At 53.2% G+C, this 15642-nt stretch overlaps 1 protein-coding gene across 1 annotated transcript in view; it reads left to right on the forward strand.

The window, feature by feature from the left end:
- Positions 1-11022, forward strand: part of LOC103616997 (corticotropin-releasing factor receptor 1) — a 30461-nt gene extending 19439 nt beyond the window's left edge. Inside the window, exons 5-13 of the mRNA XM_008635251.2 lie at positions 390-496; positions 842-962; positions 1437-1590; positions 1828-1888; positions 3242-3314; positions 4381-4466; positions 6246-6381; positions 6574-6615; positions 7270-11022. Of these exons, the coding sequence (XP_008633473.1) occupies positions 390-496; positions 842-962; positions 1437-1590; positions 1828-1888; positions 3242-3314; positions 4381-4466; positions 6246-6381; positions 6574-6615; positions 7270-7410 (921 nt within the window). The 3' untranslated portion in view covers positions 7411-11022. The remainder of the gene's footprint in view (positions 1-389; positions 497-841; positions 963-1436; positions 1591-1827; positions 1889-3241; positions 3315-4380; positions 4467-6245; positions 6382-6573; positions 6616-7269) is intronic.
- The last annotated feature ends 4620 nt before the right edge of the window (positions 11023-15642 follow it).

The raw sequence follows: 15642 nt of genomic DNA on the forward strand, positions 1-15642 counted from the left end.
AATTAATTCAATTATCACTCACACCTTCCCTCCACCCAAATTCATCCCAGCCTCTCAGCCGACCCCTGGGCAATGGGGGATGAACTGAGATGTAAGACTCCAGTGAGCTCAGCTGAACTGTAGCAGGGTTTCCCCAGAGGATGGGTTGGGATGTCCCAGCACTGAGCTGCCCTGGTATGAGTGGGATGTGAAACCAGGCCAGTGCTTCTCCTTCCCACGTTAGTCCCATCTCCTTCCATTCCCACTGGCCTGTCCCCGGGCAGGCTCCAATTTCCTGAAAAAGGGCCCAAAATTTGAGGTGCAGCTGCCGGAGGTGAAGTGGTAGAAGAGGTGGGTTTGTGCTGGTACTGGGGCCGCTGCTGACCCTCTGCCTATGTCCCCCCTGCCAGAGGAGGAGCAAGCTGCACTACCACATCGCCATCATCATCAACTACCTGGGCCACTGTGTTTCGCTGGGGGCCCTCCTCGTGGCCTTTGTCCTCTTCATGCGCCTGCGGTGAGTGACAAACCTGCTGCCCTGTTCCTTTGAGGTCACCTCAGGTGGGGTGGACCCAGCCCCTGTGCTTTGCCATCTCCTCCCCTACAGCCACTGCTCTCCAGGCTGGAGGGATCCTGCCTATCTCAGGGTTGTTTTTCTTCTGCTGCTTTTTAAAGCACCTGGTTATGGAGGCAGAAGGCCCTCCTTGGTGCCTTCCACCTCCTGGTCTTCTTCCTGTCCACCTCACCCAAGGCATAGTCCCAGCAGGTCACCCTTGGGGTCCCAACAGAGACACTCAGCTCCACAAACAGCACTGTCCCCAGTCCCCCTGCTCTGATGGTGCCTTGTTCCACCCCTCTCCAGGAGCATCCGGTGCCTGAGAAACATCATCCACTGGAACCTGATCACAGCCTTCATCCTACGCAATGCCACGTGGTTCGTGGTGCAGCTCACCATGAACCCAGAGGTGCACGAGAGCAACGTGGTAGGTGCAGCTCTGCCAGGCTGAGTCCACACCTGAGCAGGTGGGCGTGTGAGTACCCTGGAGATCACAGAACCACAAAGTGGTTTGGGTCTGAAAGGACCTTAAGGATTATTTAGTTCCACCCCCCCTGCCATGGGCAGGGACACTTTCACTACCCCAGGTGGCTCCCAGCCCCATCCAGCCTGGCCTTGGACACTGCCAGGGATCCAGGGGCAGCCACAGCTTCTCTGGGCACCCTGTGCCAGGGCCTCCCCACCCTCACAGGGGAAAATTTCTTCCCTAAACCTACTCTCTTTCAGTTTGAAGTCACTAAGATGTGGCTACAAAAGCAACTTCAGGGGGCAAATAAGGCTGGCTGGTGGGCAACCCAGGTGTATGAGAAACACGGGTTTGGTCGCTCTGCCAGGGTCTGTGCTGCTCTGTGCCTCACTGCTCTGCGATACAAAGCTTGACAGGCTCCACATCTCCTGGCAGGTTTGGTGCCGCTTGGTTACTGCTGCCTACAATTACTTCCACGTCACCAACTTTTTCTGGATGTTTGGCGAGGGCTGCTACCTGCACACGGCCATCGTGCTCACCTACTCCACAGACAAGCTCCGCAAGTGGATGTTCATCTGCATTGGCTGGTGTGAGTGCCAGGCTTCCCCTCACCCTGCAGTACCCAGGGTTTAGTGATGCCCCCTCCATCCCCTGCTCCAGTTCTTCTTGCACACAAAGAGCTGCAAAAAGGGTGCCAGGAGCAGGAGGATGGGATATGCATGGACACATCATCTCACTGGGGGGGTTATGTGTGAGAAAACCCCGTTGTGGTGTGGTTTTGTGGCAACCTTGCACCTCTGAGACTCACCTGTGTGTTCCCCTGCAGGTATCCCCTTTCCCATCATCATCGCCTGGGCCATCGGGAAGCTCTACTATGACAACGAGAAGTGAGCCTGATTGCTCTTATCCCCCATTCCTTTTTCTATCCCAAATCCTCAGGGATCAGCTGTGTCAGGGACTCTGTCAGGGAGGAAGAAAAGCATAATATTCTTCCATTCTCTCTTTTATCCCACCTTTCAGCTCTCTGCAGCATGAGCCCTGCCCCTGCTTGCTTCTTCTCAAAAGGCAAATGCGATTTTTAAGGGGAAAAAGAGATTAAACCAGATCTCCTACAATATGTTTGCTAAAGGGAGCTGGGATTTAACCAGCAGAGGTCTAAATTACCCCCACCTGAGCTATTTTCACAGACATCTGCTAATGAAGGTCTTAACACGTACCTGAGAGTTCATCCCAGAGTGGGAAGCTGAAAGGAGCCCATTGAGATGAAGGGCAGCTCGTTCTGTTTGCCAGAGATAGTTTTCCCTGCTGACTTCAGAAGCACTGATGGAACAGCCCTGACACGGTGCTCCCAGGACAGGGATGTACCTGAGTGAGCTCCTGCAGGGTTTGCTGGGGACAGAGCTGACCTGGGCCGGCGTGTGTGAGATTGGAGGATTCCAGAACATCCTGAGCTCGAAGGAACCCACAAGGATCATCGAGTCTGACTCCTGGCCCTGCACAGACACCCCAACAACCCCACCCTGGGCATCCCTGGCAGCGCTGTCCCAGCGCTCCTGCAGCTCTGGCAGCCTCGGGGCCGGCACCATTCCCTGGGGAGCCTGGGCAGTGCCCAGCACCCTCTGGGGGAAGAGCCTTTTCCTGATAGCCAATCTAAACCTCCTTGGCACAACTTCAGGCCATTTCCTTGGGTCCTGTCCCTGTCCCAGGGAGCAGAGATCGGAGCTGCCCCTGGGGAGGAGCTGCAGACCCTGGTGAGGTCTGACCTCAGTGTCCTCTGCTCCAGCTGAACAAGCCAAATGACCTCAGCTGCTCCTTGTATGGCCCCTCCAGACCCTTCCCCATCTTCATGTCCCTCCTTTGGATAGTCTCTAATGGCTTTAGATCTTTCTTATATTCTTGTGCCCAGAACTGCCCCCAGGATGTGAGGTGAGGCTGCCCCCATGCAGAGCAGAGCAGGACAGTCACCTCCTTTGCAAGCAGGGTGTCCCTGCTTGTCCTGCAATAACTGCTTCCCACATCCATATGGGGCCCAAAACCACTCCCACGTGCACCCCCTTTTCCTGAGTTCCCAGGGAAGATATTCCACAATGGCTGCAGCAGTTTGAGTTTTAGTGCTTTCACCTCACGGACAGGGACTTTACAGAGACTGTGCAAGGACAGGAATCAATCCAGGTCACTCCCATGGCAGGCTTGTCCCTGACCCCCCTTTGTCCCTGACCTCCCTTGTCCTTGCCTTGCAGGTGCTGGTTTGGGAAGCGAGCAGGAGTTTACACTGACTACATTTACCAAGGCCCCATGATCCTGGTGCTTCTGGTAAGAGCAAAGTGACCTTGTGTGCTGAGTACAGAGTCCTTCTGTGTGCAGGTGGGACACAGCTGCTCCTGTACAGGGTCTTGCCCCCTCCTTTACCTTCACTCTGCTGGGGCTGGTTCTGCTGCCCCACAGCAACACTGCCCCTCACCCAGACTGCCCCTTGAGCAATTTTGGGCTTGGGATGGGCTGCAGAAGGAGCCCGGAGACCTCACTCTGATAGGGATGTCCCATCAGCAGACTCCCACATGCATCAGTAGGTCACTCCATCCCTGCCCTGGCACTGTTTGGGTGTGGGTGGATGCTTTGCCAAGCATTTGCAGAAGCCTGGGATCCTTGACTCCATTCCCCGATCCCGATTCCACCTCTCTGTTCCTGGCCCCCAGCTGAGCAGCAATGCTTGAACCAAGGGTCACATGGAGCACAGTTTGATGGGGCTTTGTCCTTTGGGGAGGGACAAAGAAGACCAGAGGTGGCGGGTCACAAGCTGGGGCTCCAGCCCCTGTTTGCAGGTGAAAGCCATGCACAAAGCCCCAGAACTGTTCCTTCCTCCTCCCTCCCTCCTGAGAAAACTCAAGGGAGTAAAAATCACCAGCATGACGGAATAATTGATCCTGCTTCCCATTTCCCAGCCCGTCAGGCAGCCTGGCCACTGATAATTCCTCTCAATTGTGCTCAGCTCCAGGGATGCCTTTCCATTCCCTCACTAGCAATTAGGCAGCCGGGAGAGCAGCCAGGCAGATCCTGGCTGTGATGACAGCCACTCTGCACCTTACATTCTTCCTCTCCCTCCAACTTTTTCACCTTCAGTCCTTTCTCTAGTGCTTGTCCTTCCTTGGCAATCTCCTGGCGTGCCCTGCTGCCCTGATCCCTTGACTAAACTCCTAAACCTTATTGTTCAAGTGTTCTAAAAACAACCAAGGCAGATGTGCTCTCACAGTGCATGGAGGGCAGTAAAACAGGTTCAAGAAGAAACATTCCCATTTCTCCATTTCCTCCCCCCGTTGCTGAGGAAATGGGAGGAAATGCTGGGGGAGCAGACACTAACCAGGGACCCTGTTCCTCCCAGATCAACTTCATTTTTCTATTCAACATTGTCCGAATCCTCATGACAAAGCTTCGAGCTTCAACCACGTCAGAGACAATCCAGTACAGGTAAGAGCATGAGCGACCCTGCAGGAAGCCAGCCTAGGAACTGGGTTCCCCCATGATTAGTGGGGATGGGAACAGCCCCATTAGCCAGGCAGCAAGGGGATGGGAGCATGGAGAGACCTAAGAGCACCTCAAATGCTCTTTGGAGGCACACGGTCGTTAAATCTGGGATTGTTCTCCTGGCCAGGGAGAGCCTTGTGATGTAGAGTGTGGATGGCTGTTTCTGCCTTTGAAGTGAACCCTTGGGATTTGAGTCTCTTTGCAAAAGCCTGTTGTGGTGGGACCTGATGAGCTCTCTGGGCTGGGAGCTGCAAATCCTGGCATGGAGGTGAGAATTAAATCACTGCTTGACAGAAAAGCAAAGGCTGAGGAAGGAGTGATGAATCGATGCCAACTCAACAGCTCTTTGTAAAGAGGAAGACAGTACTCCCACAGCACAGGGCAGGAAGATTTAACCCTTCCTTGCCTGCTGGGGAATATTTTGCAGACAACGTAGAGGTGCACGGTCAGAGCAGCTCCCTGAAGTACCTGGAACAGAAGACACTTTGGGCTTCATCATCATTGCCTCTGTCTGGATCATTTTGTGGGCAGGAACTGGGGAATCTCTCTGTGTGCTGGGTGAAGTGAAGCTGTTTTGAGGTGGAGGGTGGCTTTTTCAGCTGAAAATGGAAAAATTCTGGTTCTATGATTGGGAAATGCCAGCTTTCCTCATCACAGAGTATTGAACGGGGATGAGGGGTTCAGCTTGAGGTAAGCAAAGATAAAGGTTCTGGGAAAAGGCTGGTTGGCCCCAGTCAGCAATTTTGAGAGACCTTTGGTTCCAGCATTTGCCTCATTTTGGGGGGGGTTTATCCCCTTTGGCCAGGAGAACATTTTCATTTCCCAGAAGTATTCTGTGGGACAGGAAGACATGAAGAACTTGGTACTTACAGACTGTGCATTCCTGCTTAAACCAGGCCAAAACCAGGCATGAGAGAGCCCTGGAGGGCTCCTGCTCACCTTAGATGGTAAAAGGCTGATGTGTCCCCTGCTGCCATGACTCTCCCCTGCAGAAGCCACACCAGGGAATGTGCTGTACTGTAGCTTTCCAGCTCCTGTCCTCAGTTCCCTCCAGCTCCTTCATGTCATCAGCCCATTTGTGTCAGGGACTGTTCTCTCCTCCAGGTCAGAGATGCAAAACAGGTTCCAGACCCCCTCCCTGCCCAGCTCAGACCCTCCAGGGATGACCTTCCCTGTGTTCATCTACTGTTGGAATCTGTCTATTAACAGGATCTTTAAGCAAAAAACGATGACTTGGCATTGTTCTTGTCCCCTGATCCAAAGGAATGAGGTGCCAGGCCCCAATCCTTCCCACACTCTCTTTTTCAGCACTATGATTTTTCCCAAACTGCACTTGTAATCTCATCAAGATATCAAATTAATTACCTGAGAAAAGGTTTTCATAAACCCATGTTGAAGGGTGTGAATTATTATACCCTCTTTAATTCCTTTTTAATTGAGCTGTAGATCAGCCAAGCAATCATTCCATGCCCGCTCAAGGTCAGGCCTCTGCTCATCACTGCCCTTTTCTGGGTGGAGAAGCAGAGCAGGGGCCCAGTGCTCAAACCAGCCCAGTCCCTGGGGGAATTGCACTGGAAAACAGCCCAACTTGGCTCTGTCCTCCCCCAGTCACTGGCTTTCAAGTCCCAGCAGACCAGTCCAAGCCATGCTGGTGCTGGGATGGGCAGAGTCCTTGTGCCCAGGGCTGCACTGTAGCAGCTCAGGTCCCTGTTTTCTCCCTAGGAAAGCAGTCAAGGCCACACTGGTGCTGCTGCCCTTGCTGGGAATCACCTACATGCTGTTCTTTGTCAATCCAGGGGAGGATGAGATCTCCAGGATAGTCTTCATCTACTTCAACTCCTTTCTGGAGTCCTTCCAGGTAATGGTCCTCCACACTGGCTTCTATCCCAGTCCTCTCTCACCAAGGCATGTGGAGGAGCCCATCCTGGCTGATGCCTCATCCCCTTCTGTGTCCTCCCAAAACCAGACATCCCCAAACCCCAGGGCTGTTCCAAAGCTCCTGGCCTGGGGGTACCTGTTGGCCATGACTCTGCTGCTTGTCTCCTTCCAGGGCTTCTTTGTCTCTGTCTTCTACTGCTTCCTGAACAGCGAGGTGAGCACAGGGGCTGGGGTTTTTTGTGGGGGTCTACACCTTTCCTTGCAAGCAGACAAGTTCAGCCTGAGGCTCTAGTGCTGCACAGGGCTTGGAGGGTGCTTGTCCCTAATTCCCCATCTGAAGGTCTTTGATGATCAGAGTTGCTGCTTCACCTCCAGCCCCGGGTACATCTGCAGCCCCAGATTTTGCCCAGACAGGAATGGCTGCTGTCCATCCCCTCCTCTGGAGGGGGAAGATCCACCCCGGAGAACAGATGCTCTCAAGGTGCGCCTGTGTGATTTGGTGCAGCAGAGACCAGGGTCCTCCCCATCCTGGGGAAATCCTTCCCCAGGGTGAGCCCCATGCACATGTGGATTGCACATGGTTGAGAACATCTCCCAGGCTCTTACCCATAACACAAACAACAGAAAGTAAAGGAGCTGAGAGTAGAAGCGAATCCTGGGGCCAAATATTTGGGCAGCTTTTTCCTCTGCCTCCTCCAAATGCTCCCACACCTTTGCTGGCTCAGGAAAGTTTACCCCACATTAACCTGTTTTGTTACCAAATGACATTATTAGTGCTTTTTTGGCTGGAGGACCGAGGAGAAGGATGGCTGGTGCCTCTGAACAGCCTGTGCGTGATGACTCAGGGTCCCTCATTCATCCCGCGCAGGTGCGATCGGCCGTACGGAAGCGGTGGCACCGCTGGCAGGACAAGCACTCCATCCGCGCCCGCGTGGCGAGGGCCATGTCCATCCCCACCTCCCCGACCCGCGTCAGCTTCCACAGCATCAAGCAATCCACAGCTGTCTGAGCCGGGAGCGAGCGGCCGCACCGGGAGCCGACATCCCCGCTGTGGGGAACCCCTGGGAAGGGGGCACGGCACAGAGCCAGGTCCTGCCTGTGGCCCCCGCCCGCAAGGAGAGCACAAACTCACTCGGTCATGGGACACCTGCACAGCTCCTGCCGCACGTGCTGGGCAGGCCTGGAGGACAGGACAGCTGCGACGCTGCTTTGTCATCTCCCTGGCAGCTGTATGACCTTCTGGCGTGGCAGAAGGAGCCAGAGGAGCCTGGAGAGGTTGCAGCAGCTTTCTGCCGGCTCCATCCTGGGCATGATGTCCCATGTCACTGCTGTTTTCAAGTTTGTCTGCTTTGAGGTGACAGGACATTGCTGGGGCAGCTTATGGGGCTAATTCCCTGGGAAGCTGGGTCAGCCTTCCAGTGAGCACATGCTGGAATGCTGCTGGCAGGGGGGAACCCTCTAGAGAAGCCAAAGACCTCTGTGTTGGAATAGGATGGATGGAGAGCCCTGGGGTGATTGTAGACATTGCTTCATGTGACTGTGTTTTTGTACCACTGGGGCTGAGTCCTTCCTGTGTCTCTTGCTGGGTCTTCAGATGTCCTGTAACTGCTGCTTGGTCTGACCAGGTCATTTCTCATCTTGACACCAAGGATGGGGTAAAGCAATGGGGTGGGAGAGGGGAGGGAACCCCCCTCCCATGGGGATGGGTCCTAGGGGCTCTGAGCAGCCACAGAGAATGGGCTTGATCTGGAGGGAAGCACAGGAATTAGTCCAATCCTCTGGTCCAGCCCAGATGGATCCACAGGTCTCTGCAAAGCCCGGGACGTCAGGCTGACTCCATGTCCCTGCTCAGAGGCTGGAAAGGTGAGGGAGCCCTGCAGTGGAGCGGTGGCTGAGGTCCCCAAAGGCAGCTACCATAGGGACAGGCCCTGGCTCTGCCCCCTCCTCCCTGCCCTGCTTTTACCTGGGCAGGTGGGCCCAGCCCAAAGCTGCTCCTTACTCTTGTGCAGGGGATGGGACCAAACCATCCCCACACTGGGGTTAAGTGCCTTGGAGGAGCAGCAGCCTCCTTCCCTCCCTTCCCTCCCTTCCCATCTCTGTCCCCAAGCTGGGGACACCAGATTGTCCCCAGTTCTCCCTCTCCCACTGCCCTCTTCCATGGGGCCACTGAAAGCAGCTGAGCAGAGAGGTCCATGCAAGCAGAGGGGTTTGCCTTGACCTCTTTGGAGCCACCTTTACCTTGCCGCATTCAAGGTCTGGGGATGCCCAGGCAGGGATTGGATCACAGCAGGTTTATGGGCTGTCTGCCCTCTGCATCCCAGGGATTTTGCCACTGGGGCCGTACAGGGTCTAGTGTGAGCCCCCTCACACTTCTGTGCCTCAGTTTCCCCACCATAAAGAATAGGCATAAGTGTTTCCTGCCCTGGGGAGATTTAAGCATCTTTGACATTGCAGTACTCTGTGATTTCTTCAGATATACCACAGAAAGAATAAAATCTTGCATTTTTTTAATTTAAAAGGAGGCATAGGGAAAAACCTCTCAGTTCTTTCTTCAAACATTTGTGAAATTCAGTAGTTTGGAGCAAATTCCCCCCACTTCCTTCCCATTTTGGTTTTCTACCTGCATGGCTACAGTGCAGCCAAATTGAAAATATCCCATTGACTCCAATAACCTGCTGGGAATAGCAACAGCTCCCGGTATGATGCAGTGACCACAACACAGACCATACCCTGCACTGACTGTTTCAGTCTTTGTTCAAGTTCAGCCACTGCCAGCAGTCCCAGAAACTGCCCCTTCTCCAAAATACGGGAGTGAAAAAGAGCCCTGGAGTTATGCAATGGGAAAAGTGGCAGCTCCCAGCTCTATGGATACCTTCTGCTGCTGCCCTACAAGGAGTAGACTTGTGTCTTCTCCTGTGTCTTGGTTTCTCTGTTGGGTACTTTGGCAGGAGTTAATAAAGATCTGTTGGCAATGGAGAAGGGGAAATGCCCCAAAGAGCTTTTTTTGTCATCCCTGCTCGTGACATTGCCAAAAAATTATTTGCTATGTGTTCAATTTGGATTTTTCTAAAGCAGGGTCTTTTGGTGGAAAGAAGCTGGAAATTGAAAACCAAAGAAAGAAACCCAAACAAGCATCTCTGTTCACATCACTGTTTTTCTCTTCTCCTCTTGGTGGTCTGCCCCACCTGGCGTGACTCTGTGTTCCGTAGCTGGAGAAGTGTGTGTATTCTCCGTCCTGTTTGATTAAAATTACTTCAATCCTTCTCACAAGGACTTGCAGGGCCTGTTTATCTTTTGGAAAAGACAACACTGGCATGGCCCCTCCCCAGTTTCCATGGGCGCATCCTCACACTGCACTGGGCTCAGCATCCCACTGGTCCAACGGCTTTTTGCTCTCCTTTCTACCTCAAATCCACGTGCCCAGAGCATGGAGGTGGCTCTCCATGAAGGTATCTACACCATTTCATCCAAGAGAATCCCACATGGGTTTTCCAGACAAGCCATCAGAGCTGGAGAAAGTCCTCCACGTTTTCCCCCTTGCCAGCTGAGCTAACACAGAATAAAAATGTAATGTGTTTCATAGCAGGAGGGAGGGCCAATTAAACTTGAATTTCATTTCATACATCAATGTTTACAAGTGAAATTCAGACACAAACAGAGTTCTGGTCAAGCTCTTTTGATACAGAATTAATTTGCTCATCACACAGAGCCTTGGAGAGCACTGCAATTTAGTAAGCACCATGCACATAAAAAATAATTTCCTGATTACATGATTGTATTTAAAGTTATCAGGTAATTCTGAGATTAATGTCCTGCCAATCCAGTCCTCTTGACAAGGCTGAAGCCTCTTGAGATCATCCTGTGTAAACCCTTTATCTTATCCTGGTACCTTCTGGGGTTGGGAAAAGCAAAGCGGGACCCCAAGGATGGGATCTTGTGGTGCTGTGGGACATCCCAGTGCAATGAGGCACAGGAGCTTCTCCACCACACAGAGATGGATTTTGATTTAGCTTCTTTATTTGGTTGACACACTAAACCCACCATGGAGGCTGTCTCCAGCCCCAGAGTCACTCCCCACCCTCAGCCCCACCACCTAGGATCAAAGTATGGGTGCCCTGAGATACATCCCCAGCAAACCAAGGGCCAGCAATGGAGAAAACCTGCCAGCCAGAGCCTGAATGGAGGCAGAGGGGAGCTCGTGATCCTGATTCCCTGTGGAGCATCTGTGCCTTCATTCCACCTTCCAACGAGGCTGCCATGAGCAAGCATCCCCAGTGCCAGAGCCAGGACCTCCCAGTTCCATGGCACATCAATCGGAGGGTTTATGGCTGGTATTTAAAGCAAAGCGGGCCTGTCATTCCCCTTCCTCAGAAAACAAATATCTGTCTGGTGGTCCACAGCTTTGGGCCATTCCTGGATGTTGAGCCCTGCTGTACCTTCCCAGGCAGGGAAGGACTCTGGAAAGAGCGGGAGGTGGGGAGGGAGAGGAAATCTTGTGGCAGTTTTACAGCCCAATGGATTCAGTTGTGGCTTTCAGCACTGTCCACCCCAAGAGTCCTCTCGTTTGTGATGTGTTGTCCTTCCAGCACTGTCAAACTCCCAAATAAATATTTCATCCTTTAATTCCAATGCCCCTTCCTTCACTGCTCTCTCCAGCGCAAGGCTTGCACTGACATTTGTCACCATAGTCACAGTTAAATGGCTCTCAGACACACGTGGGGGTGGGAGACAGGCAGCTCTGCCACTCTCACTAAAATTTCAAAGGGACATATTTTTCCAGTTTGGAGGAAAACTAAAGATCAGAGACAAAGTGACTCCATGGGAGAGCTTGTGTGCTCAGCCATGGAGAAAAGGATCCTCAAGGAGCCCCCGGGCTGGGCTGAAGGCAGCAGAGGTGTGTGATCACACAGCCTGCTGGAATTGGCACTTGTACAGAGCAGGGATGGGTTAATCCCACAACCAGGAATTCATGTGCTCACCCACAACCGAGTCCACCCTCCCAGGTGGCGCCCTCATCCATGGGGATGTGCACCAAGGACTGTCCAGGTTTTCCAGGTTTGTTTAGAAACAGCTGCAGTCTCCAACCACCTGCTCCCATCACAACACCAGGAGAGCCCCTGCAAGCACCATGGCTGAGCTCCCTGGCCCTGCCCTCCTCCCTGTCAGGCAACATTTTCCATGGGAAACTTGCTTTTAGGCTGCTGAAATCTGTTGCTGAGCCTCCTGCTGGTGTGGAAACTGAGGCAGAGATTTGCTATGGATTTTGGGAAATATTGGGCTCTGCCGGCTGAGCACCATCCTGACAGACACCTCTGCTGCAGAGCATCCTTCAGCCCCAGAGCATCCTCCATCCAGGTCTGAGACCTGTTTCAGGAGACATCAGTGTGAAGGGGGCTTGGGACCCTCCTCAACAGCCCAGAGCCTCCTTCTGCCCCAAAGAAAATGTCCCCCACACCCCAGCCTGACCCAGCCAACCCCACCAAACATGACTGCTGTCTGTTCTGAGCAGCTTCCACTTCCAGCCAGCTGGCTGATGTGTCCAGCTGCCCTGCCAGACCCTAATTTTGGGTGCAGCAGGAGAAGGGTCACAACTTCCCTCACTCAGCACTGTGCCCACAGGGCCAGTTCCCAGTGGGTCCAATGCAGATGCTTGAGGTCCAGAAGCCCATGTCCTCTGCTGGTCCTTGGCTGCTTCATTTTCTGCCTCCCCATTTTTCATGGAGGCAAACCACCAAGGACTTGTCCCCGCCTGCCCTTCCCAGCACATGGTGATGGTGACACAGCTGTCAGAGCCCAGCCAGCACAAAGTCTTCGGGGTTTGTGTGTTGAGTGTGGCTGACCTCCAAACACGAGGTGTCAGAGCCTCTGGCTCGGTCCCAAAGGATCTTCTCTGACTGCCAGGGACTATTAACATCTCCCTGCTTCCAGAAGGAAGCTTTGTTTGGGATGAAGCCAGCCTTTGGAAGAGCAGATGATCCAGTGATGTTGCAACCAGTAGGGTCTCCTGACCTGTGCTTGCAGCTCTGGGGCTGCCAGGTGAGGTCCTGGAGGCTGGATGAGGCTCCTCCTGCAGTGGTGGAGAGTCCCAAGGAGCTGGTGGCTCTGAAGAAGCCTGTGGGGATGTGAAATACGGGGCAAAAGGGGAAGCCCTGAGTTAAGCACTCCCAGCAATCCAAATAGCAGAGGAACAATTGTTGGCACAGCAGGAGCCAGAGACCTGGAGAAACACAAACAGGGGAAACTGCAGCCTGAAAATGAAACACGCAAGCACAGAAGCAGGATCTTAGCACAAGTCAGGAAAAAGCAGTGTGGTTGTGCCAGCTAGCTCAAAAGGACAATAGGATGAGATATTCAGGAAAAGCCTTGGATTATAGGCAAGAATGATTGCATCCTGACTGGAGTTTGACTGACACTCCATCACTAACCAAAGCCAGAGTAATAGAAATGCTCATGTTTCTGATGAAAATTATTTGGGTGACTAAAGGGAGCTGTATTTTAATGCATTAATGTGGGTAAGGTGTGTTTAGAGGCTGCACATTGAATAAGCACATAAAGTAAACTTTTTTTTTTCTCTGGGGAATGTCCTGACCCACAGAGCTTTCCATGCAAGAAGTGCTGTGTCCAGCTCTGGAGACCCCTAAAAAGAAAGGACATGGACCTTCTCCAGTGATTTCAGAGGAAGCCTGGAGGTGTTCAGCCTGGAGAAGCCTCCAGGGAGACCTTAGAGCCCCTTCAGGTGCCTAAAGGGGGTCCAAGAGAGCTGGAGAGGGACTTTGGACAAGGGCCTGGAGCACCAGGAAAAGAGGGAATGGCTTCCCACTGCCAGAATTGGGGTTTGACACATAAATCACAAACTGGATCTAAGTGCATCTTACCCCTTCTGGAGCAGCCCCACTGCTTCCAGCCAGGATCAGGTGCTCCAGAAACAGCTGAGTCCACCTGGATGCTGGTCCCCAGCTCCTTATCAAACTTTTCATCAGCTTCCCTATTTCTGTGGTCAGGAGAGTTTTAGCTCCTTTTCTCCTTGTTGTTAGCCCTTGAATATAAACCCAACCCTAAAATGGATAAACCCCACATATTTTAATTCAGATCAGCTTACAAAGGCTTCATCCATCTCTTTTTTTCCCCAGAGTAAAAGTTTTGTCTTAAACAATTAATTCTGTTGGTAGAGTTTATTTTTTCCACAGAAGGTAAGTTTCCTGCCACTAAATCTCCTACCTGTGTGTAATTCCCAAGCTTTTCCATTTCTTTTCCCAAAAGCAATGCCCCCATAATTCTGTCTCTGCCCGGCTCCGTGGGTCCCGCGGGCGGGCTCAGTGTCACACTCGGTAGCAAAGAGGCGAGAGGGGCATTTGCGTGCGTTCCCGCAGGGGCATTTATTGCTCCCACACTGCCGAAGCGTGCAGAGGCAAATTCGAACACGATCCTGAGGTTCACAGTTTTGTCCGGGGGCGGGGAAAAGGCGGGACCAGGGAATGGGGACCAGTGGGGAGCTCTGGGGGAGGGACGAGGGGTAGAGGCCAACAGCAACCGGGGAAGCCAAACTGGGACAGGTTAACCGAACAGAACGAGCATCTCGGGAGAAGCCCCCTTGGCCACCCCAATACAAAGCGGCTCCTGTGGCACTAGGGACCCGTCCTACTGAGAGCTCTCTCCCCCTTGTAATGTATGTTCACCGGCCACCACACCCCCACACAGAATGTGATAGCAAGGAGCAAAGCCCAGCCCAGACCCTGGAGATTTTTTCGTCTAAAAGTGGCAACTCAGGCATGTTACACCTAAACTGCATGGGGAGCTTTGAAGGCCCTGGTATAGCCCAAACCATCACAAATCCCAACGTGGCAAAACAAGGTGCAAGTCAAGCACCGCTGGAGAGGGGGAAGTGTGGAGCCAGTGCCATGGCAAACGAGGGAAATCTGTGCAAAATGGGAAGCAATTAAACGAGAATTAACCGGGCTGCAGGAGGAGAAAATTGCTTCTTTCAAACCATCTTTATTATAGGGGCGCAACGGCCCAGAGCTCCCATGGCTTATCACCAGGGTGAATAGATGAAGAGGCTGTTGTTAATCAAGATTGTCAGAAGCTCTCCCAAAGTCAGACATCCTCACTGGAGCGAGGGCTGGCAGGGAACTTTGCTGTTCCACAGCTTCCTCTGCTCAACCCTTACCTGTCCCTGGTGGGACGCTTTCTCTGGGAAGGTCGCACCACACCGGGTCGTCCACCACCGGACTCTAAATACAATACTTACCCACGAATGCGCTGGTCAGAGGAGGCCAGCGGCTTCTTGGTCTTTCCAGAAAACAGCTAGGGATTTCACACTGGTGGTTGAGAAGGTGACATCTCTGGTGGAGCTGGATGGAAATGGACCCTCCGCAGCCTGTCCCCATCCCACACAGCCCTTCTCCTTCCCTGACATCCTGAAAGGCCAGCAGTGTTGGTGCTGTGGGGAGGAAGGAGACAAATAGAGTTTGTCAGACTCCAAAAGCCAAGCTGTGACATGGGCTGATATCCTGCCAAGGTGGGATGGGGCCAGGGTATGGCTGGGGGTGGGCAGACGTGTGATTCCTCCCCCTGTCCACCCTCACCCCCCTGGCAGTGACCACATGGACCATCACAAGGAGAATAAAAGTCTTAGAAAAGGACCTGTGTCCAGCCAAGGTCAGATTTGGTCCTCTGACATCCTAGAAGCTCCATTCCCCAGCTCCCTATCCTGCAGCTCTGGGAAGCAGCTGGGACACAGCTGAAACAGCTCCCTGAAACAGCTCTGGGAGTTTGAAGCAAGGACGGAGGGTGGGAAATTGCGTTTTATTGCAGCTGAAGAAAGCAGGAAGCGAGTGGGGGTGCACAGCCAGGGCTGCCCATAGAAACCAGTCTGTCCAGTGCCTGGGGAGGGGACCACCAGCCACCCCCTTTCACCGAGCTCAGATAAACCCCAACACCCTCAGATTGGCGCCGTGTGGTGCTCAACAGCTGAGCTGCAGCTGCCTCGGTGCCAATTGCATACTTTCGCTAATGCCACCGCGCTAATTGCATTAATGGGACACTAATCACACACCTAACGGATAAAAATGGGAGCTAATTGCTCTACAGTGACACCGTGCTCCGTGCAGAGCTGTCCATCCCTGCGAAGAGCAGCTGTTCCTGGGAGCATCCAGCTGCTCCCGGGAGCGTCCCCTTGGCAGCCCCGGGGCTCTCCGGGCGCCTGAGGCGCAGACCCGCGGGAACGGGGGCGGACGAGAGT

The sequence above is a fragment of the Corvus brachyrhynchos genome, unplaced genomic scaffold, assembly GCF_000691975.1.
Source record: "Corvus brachyrhynchos isolate BGI_N302 unplaced genomic scaffold, ASM69197v1 scaffold96, whole genome shotgun sequence".
Taxonomy (NCBI): Eukaryota; Metazoa; Chordata; class Aves; order Passeriformes; family Corvidae; genus Corvus; species Corvus brachyrhynchos.